The 7,597-nt window shown below is 39.5% G+C and overlaps 1 protein-coding gene across 1 annotated transcript; it reads left to right on the forward strand.

Moving 5' to 3' along the window:
• The first annotated feature begins 4,562 nt into the window (after positions 1-4,562).
• LOC306669728 (insulin-like growth factor 2 mRNA-binding protein 2) lies at positions 4,563-7,100 on the forward strand. Its single transcript, XM_079153866.1, is given in 2 exon segments — positions 4,563-5,977; positions 5,980-7,100. Coding segments are annotated over 2 exon segments (1,794 nt in total). The 5' UTR covers positions 4,563-4,638; the 3' UTR covers positions 6,435-7,100.
• Positions 7,101-7,597: the final 497 nt, after the last annotated feature.

Consider the following 7,597-nt stretch of genomic DNA (forward strand, 5'->3'; position numbering starts at 1 on the left):
TAAATTATTCACTAGAAGTGAATCACTAGGTCCAACCCACACTCAATGAGGTGGGGAGAGTGTTATACAAGGGTAAGAATGCCAGACATCCGAAATCATAGGGGTCTTCTCAGACATTTCCTACAAAACCCCGTTAGCTGACTATAAAAGGATAAAACAGGTATTAACCTTTGAGACAAAATAAATGAAAAAGTAATAGCAGAAGACAAGAAATTGAGTAAGTAAATGGACTAACAGCATATGATTTATCAACTCAGAGAAATCCAAAACCTAAACTCTTAAAGGATAAACCAAACAGAAACTAACCAATTCATTACTCAGAAATTTTCTTTCAAAAGCTAATGGTGAATGCACTTCAATATAAGGGAATAAACCAGAAAAGAGGAAAAAGGAGTTTCAAAAGCAGCAGACATAATGCACATCAAAGAAAGGGGCTTCAGTATGACAGAGTGAGACATAAGGTAAAGGACAAACAGTTCAGAGGAGCTCAACAGTTCACTCGAGGACAGAATGTTCTAAGGACACCATCTTGGAGAAGAAAAGTAAACAATAACTGATATGTTTTCTATTTCCAGAAGTTCTTTTCAATTCTGCCACAGACCTTAGGGATAAATAACTGATAGGATGGGCACAAAGCTAAGCAAATGAAAAATAAAAAATAAAAAAACTTTATTGACTATATTTTAAAAGTGAAACATAAAACAAAGAGAATATAAAGGTAGTATACATGTCAAGATAGAAAAAAAAAAAAATCCACAGGTTTTCTTTAATGAGTATTTAAACAATCTATTGGAATAATAGAGGGAGGTAAAGATTGTATGCGTGTGAGTACATATACATATATGCATATTTATAAAGGAGGGAAAGATGAGTCTTCATCTTGCATTACAGGATATCAATGTCTAAAATGTTTTTTAATCCTAAATAAAATTTGAACAAATGTTGGGAACCATAAAAACACTTTGTTCAAACCCTCCTGAAATCCATTAGGAAACTTAATCTCAAATACTGAATATTCAATGTAAGTTCAAAAGAGCAAAGTTAATTTCAGATAAGTCCCAACACAGAATAAATGTTTTGAGATAGTTTTTTCTTCACCTGTGAAATTTTTAATTAGATGTTGTATATTGTACTTGCAAAATTTATATATTATTCAACAAGAAATGCAAATGGCATTGGAAAAAAACAAAAATGATGATACATTTCTCTTAGGTCTTATCCTACTTGAAGGGTTTTGGAAAATAATATTCTTACAAGACAGCCCTCAAGGGGGAAAAAACAGAAAGACGTGCAGCTGGAGAGGAGGGAGGGGAAATTGGCCAAGCATTACCCTCTCCTAGTAAATCCTTTCACAAAAACAATGGGCCCTGAAGGAAGGGGACAGATATTGAATGTTAGGTTCTGGATCTTGACCTTCCCCCATTGCAAATTAGTCCTAAGTGAAGGCGCAATAAATATCAAAACTCTGGGAAACAATGAATTCCAGAAAAAGAAAAGCAATGGGAGATTTGAGTACTCATTCCTCCAGATCTAGGCCCAGGTAACAATGAGTTTCAACCTTTTTACAGTTGCCTTCCTGAATTAAATTTTTAACCTGCACAACTAGCCCCTGACTGTCTGAACAGCATGTCCACAGTTTCCAATGATTAAACTACCCCCATTGTAGTCTATAAAACTAAAATTCCCTCTGTAACGAACCACCATTTCTCATCCAGAAAATGAGTCACTATGGTGCCCAAGTCATCGAATGAATAAATGGCTTCACTGAATCTGTTGAGGTCTGCATCAGTCATTTTGCACTTACACTACTGACTTCCACTTACTTTGTATAGAATAAGTGCTAAGCTTTAAAAATGTATTATGAAGCAGGGCACAGTGGCACATGCTTGTAATCCCAGTGACTCAAGAGCCTGAGGCAAGAGGATTGCAAGTTCAAGGCCAGCCTGGGCAACATAGTGACTTTCTCTCTCAAAATAAAAAAATAAAAGGGCTAGGGATGTAGCTCAGTGAATGAGGGCCCATCAATTCAATCCCCATTACCATAAATAAATAAATAGGGAAATAAGTATTAAGACTTTGGTCAAAGGATTTTAACTTTTTGTTTATGTCTGTAAGATAATTGGGGAATATACATTTTAAACTTGGGAAAATATTTTTGAAAAATGACAAAAATTACATGCATACATGTGAAAAAAAAAAACAGGAAGAACTAGTTCTAGTGTTCTTTAGCTCTGTAGGATAAGTATAGTCTATAATCATTTATAATACTTTTCAAAATAGAAAAGAATCCAAACGTTTCCAGCACATAGAAATAATGTGTTTGTTGAGACAGAGATGCTAACAACCCTGATTTGATCATTATACATTGTATACGTGTCAAATTATCACACTGTACTTCATAAATATGTACAAATATTATGTGTCAATTAGATTTTTTAAATGCTAAGCCAGATAAAGAAAGAGAAAAAGAAATGGGAGAGTGAGGAAGGAACTTAAAAAAAAAGAAAAAGAAAAAGTATATGCATGCTATTTAGAAATATGGAGGTAAATATCAAAGAAACAGTCTAAGTAGAAACTTCTAGGAGGAAATAGGAGCCAGATATTTTAATTTTATGACCTTTATATGAATTTTACTTTTAAAATTTGATGTTATTTTGTTAGAAACCATACTTAATATTTTGACATTCTTCAGAAATAAATCCATTACAAAAAACATTGTCTTTGGTAATCATTTCAGTCTTATGTCTTTAGACTTCACATCTTGCCCTATTAATTCTAAATTATAAGCAGTTTCTCAAAACCTATCCTTTACTCTCTTGTAACTTTGGCTTTTTGGGTTCCTGCTCTGCTTTCTTCTCATGAGCCTACTGCCTTGTCTGACTGCTTGCCATGATGCAACTTAGATTTCCATCCCCTCAATTCTGAGCTGTGCTCTGGTCATGCACACATAATACAACAGGACTATTTCTCGTATTGCTTTGAATTTTTTTAAACTTCTATTAGTATTTTTTTTAATCTTTCCCAGAAAATGTTGGCAATACCTGTTGGTTGGTTGAATTTTTACTTAATGAAATTCCTTTACAAAATGATTCTTTAAATATTTCCATTGATATTTGGAAAGGAGGTTTTAAATGTCTAAAGTTCATATTTAAAATAATCATTAAGGAAAATTTGATTATATTCCCTTCAATTTTTATCATGTAGTGGATAGGAATGTGAAATCTAAAGTTCACATTCAAGCTTCATGATTAAATAACAGTGAGATTTGAAGTAAGTTGTTTAAACTCTTTCTTAGTTATCTTATAGGAAAAATTGTAATAATAATATGACCTTCCTGGTAGGAATGTCAGGATTATATAAATACATGTAAAACAGTGAAAGCAGTGCATGGCCCATAGGACATTTATACAAAAACTGATTTTCATTTTAATTGGACTTTCATGGTCTATAAATAGATAGTAACATTTCTTACTATGATAGTATTTCTGTCTCTTTTGCTAATATTTCTGTTTCCCTTTATATATTCTGATATTCCTATGTGTTGTATAGTATTTCATAGTTTCTGGAGAAATATAACTCATTTGAGGATTACATGGTTTATAAATGTGAATGGTCAACAATTTTCAATTGAGTGTTTTCAACTCTGTATTCTACTTTGTTTCCTAAGAATATACTGATATCTGATTTTTAAGTTTTCTTTATTTTTCATTTTTGAATTAGCTTTATGCATTCTTTGCATTTGAGTTCGACGTGTCACTTTTAATGTAGCTCTGCATGCATCATTTGGATAGATTTCAACTAGAACCCACTCTGAGAAACTATATGTCACATGAGCAAGTTTATTTATGTTTATTGTCAAAGTTGATACATTTCTTCTTTCATATTTTATTTTACTTGCTATATTTTAGACCTATTGGTTATTTTTTTATATATATAATTTTCTCTATGTACATTTTCTTATATCTTTTGTCATTCTTATAATTTATAAAAATACATACTTTTTTCTTTTGTAATAATGTTATGGTATAAAGTTTTATTAAGACCTAAAGTTTTTATGTCATCAACATCAAGATGAAAGAGTATCCTAATTCCCTGGGAATTATAGAGAAATTAGTAGCCACTTTCAGCTTTCTTTATAGATCATCTGGAATGTTGTTATTATTAATATTTTATATATATTTTTTATATCAACTATTATTTTTGATGTTTGATCTTGATGTTTTTCAGCAGATGTAATTTTTTTATAAAATGAGGTATGCAAAAGTGTATTCTTTAAAAATATTTCAGTTTTTCAACCAAGTTCTACTTACATGCACATACACATTTAAATTTCACATTATTGTAAAAGATTGCAGTGAAGATATTTCCTAATGAAATTTTGCCCAAATATTTTTCCATTTAAATTAATGGAAGTATGTGGTCTACCTCAGTGTGTGATACTGCTAATAATGAATGCAGATCGACCTGCCTATTAGACCTGACTAGATGAGGTCATGGAATTATTTCTAAATGTTATCACTTATCAATTTCAAAACTGTGTCGGGGCGGGGGGCGGAGGAGGAGAGACGAGGGCAGCGGAGGAGGCGAGGAGCGCCGGTACCGGGCCGGGGGAGCCGCGGGCTCTCGGGGAAGAGACGGATGATGAACAAGCTTTACATCGGGAACCTGAGCCCCGCCGTCACCGCCGACGACCTCCGGCAGCTCTTTGGGGACAGGAAGCTGCCCCTGGCGGGACAGGTCCTGCTTAAGTCTGGCTACGCCTTCGTGGACTACCCCGACCAGAACTGGGCCATCCGCGCCATCGAGACCCTCTCGGGTAAAGTGGAATTGCATGGGAAAATCATGGAAGTTGATTACTCAGTCTCTAAAAAGCTAAGGAGCAGGAAAATTCAGATTCGAAACATCCCTCCTCACCTGCAGTGGGAGGTACTGGATGGACTTTTGGCTCAGTATGGAACAGTGGAGAATGTGGAACAAGTCAACACAGACACAGAAACTGCCGTTGTCAACGTTACCTATGCAACAAGAGAGGAAGCAAAAATAGCCATCGAGAAGCTAAGTGGGCATCAGTTTGAGAACTACTCCTTCAAGATTTCCTACATCCCGGATGAAGAGGTGAGCTCCCCTTCGCCCCCTCAGCGAGCCCAGCGTGGGGACCACTCTTCCCGGAAGCAAGGCCACGCCCCTGGGGGCTTTTCTCAGGCCAGACAGATTGATTTCCCGCTGCGGATCCTGGTCCCCACCCAGTTTGTTGGTGCCATCATCGGAAAGGAGGGCTTGACCATAAAGAACATCACTGAGCAGACCCAGTCCCGGGTAGACATCCATAGAAAGGAGAACTCGGGGGCAGCAGAAAAGCCTGTTACCATCCATGCCACCCCAGAGGGGACATCTGAAGCCTGCCGCATGATTCTTGAAATCATGCAGAAAGAGGCTGATGAGACCAAACTAGCTGAAGAGATTCCTCTGAAAATCTTGGCCCACAATGGCTTGGTTGGAAGACTGATTGGCAAAGAAGGCAGAAATTTGAAGAAAATCGAACATGAGACAGGGACCAAGATAACAATCTCATCTTTGCAAGATTTGAGCATATACAACCCTGAACGAACCACCACTGTGAAGGGCACAGTGGAAGCCTGTGCCAATCCCGAGATAGAGATCATGAAGAAGCTGCGTGAGGCCTTTGAAAACGATATGCTGGCTGTAAACCAACAAGCCAATCTGATCCCAGGGTTGAACCTCAGCGCACTTGGCATCTTTTCAACAGGACTGTCCGTGCTGCCTCCACCAACAGGGCCCCGCGGAGCTCCCCCCCGCTGCCCCCTACACCCCTTCGCTACACACTCCGGATACTTCTCCAGCCTGTACCCCCATCACCAGGTCAGCCCGTTCCCACATCATCATTCTTATCCAGAGCAGGAGATTGTGAATCTCTTCATACCAACCCAGGCTGTGGGTGCCATCATTGGGAAGAAAGGGGCATCAAACAGCTGGCTCGATTTGCTGGAGCTTCCATTAAGATTGCCCCAGCAGAAGGCCCAGACGTCAGTGAAAGGATGGTCATCATCACTGGACCACCAGAAGCGCAGTTTAAGGCCCTGGGACGAATCTTTGGGAAACTGAAAGAAGAAAATTTCTTTAACCCCAAAGAAGAGGTGAAGCTGGAAGCCCACATCAGAGTGCCCTCTTCTACAGCTGGCCGTGTGATTGGCAAAGGTGGCAAGACCGTAAACGAACTGCAGAACCTAACCAGCGCAGAAGTCATCATGCCTCGAGACCAAACGCCAGATGAAAACGAGGAAGTGATCGTCAGAATTATCGGGCATTTTTTTGCTAGCCAGACTGCACAGCGCAAGATCAGGGAAATTGTACAACAGGTGAAGCAGCAGGAGCAGAAATACCCTCAGGGAGTCGCCTCACAGCGCAGCAAGTGAGGCTCCCGCAGGCACCAGCAAACAACGGATGAATGTAGTCCTCCCAACACCTGACAGACAGACGAGACCAAACACAGCCAGAGATCGGGAGCAAACCAAAGACCATCCTGAGGAATGAGAAGTCTGCGGAGGCAGCCAGGGCCTGCAGAGGCCCTGCGCATCTGGGGCTGAGGAGGGGCCCAGGGAAGGCTGGCTTCCCCAGAACCACCGGCTGGCCACCCACCTGCCTCCCCCAGCTTCTGCAGGCTTCCCAGCCATTCACCTCCCCTCACTCGGATCTCTCCCTCACTCCCACGACGCTATCCCTTTTAGTTGAACTAACATAGGTGAACGTGTTCAAAGCAAAGCAAAATTCACACCCGTGACTTTTTTGTGGAAAATCGTCTCTGTACATGTGTGTACATATTAGAAGGGGAAAGATGTTAAGATATGTGGCCTGTGGGTTACGCACGGTGCCTGCAGCATTAATATATTTTAGAAATAATATATCAAATAACTCAACTAACTCCAATTTTTACTCAATTAATAATTTTGTTTTCTTTTTTTTTTTTAAAGAAAGCAGGCTTTTCTAGACTTTAAAGTCTTTGGGAGGTCTAATGGTATAGAAAGGAACTTTGAGGCCACCCACACAAAATTCACCCGGAGAGAAATTCCATCCAAGGACACTCATGGTGATACCTCCATTTACCGGTGACGAGTTCTGCTCCTTCTAATGTTGAAGAGTGAACACTAGAGAAGCACGCCAAGGCAAGCATATTAAGCAGGTTTTATTTAAAGCTAATAATACAGACTTCTCCTGGCAGGGAGAAGGGGACCATGGCTGATGTTCAAAAGTCCCCAGAAGTGAGCGCACCCTCCATCTTTTATAGGTTAAATTCTCTTTTGTTCTCCAGTCTCTCCCCCCCTTATCTCTCCTTCCTGCCTACGTGACTAGGCCTGGTTTTGCATTAAGTGAGAAACCATGGCAGGGGGAGGGCCAGGGTGATTCAGGCAGGCAAGGGCCCAGGGGGCATTAATTAGCAGTTCCTGGCTTGCAGTCCTTGATGAAGGCAGGTAAATTTGGCAATCAATGGGCTCCGGAGATCCTTGACATTCCATTCTTCCAGGGGCAGTTTCCAACTTCCAGAGGCAGATGATTTTATGGCCTCCATTTCCTCGATTTG

Source organism: Sciurus vulgaris (genome assembly GCF_902686455.1).
Source record: "Sciurus vulgaris genome assembly, chromosome: 9".
In the NCBI taxonomy this organism is placed as follows: Eukaryota; Metazoa; Chordata; class Mammalia; order Rodentia; family Sciuridae; genus Sciurus; species Sciurus vulgaris.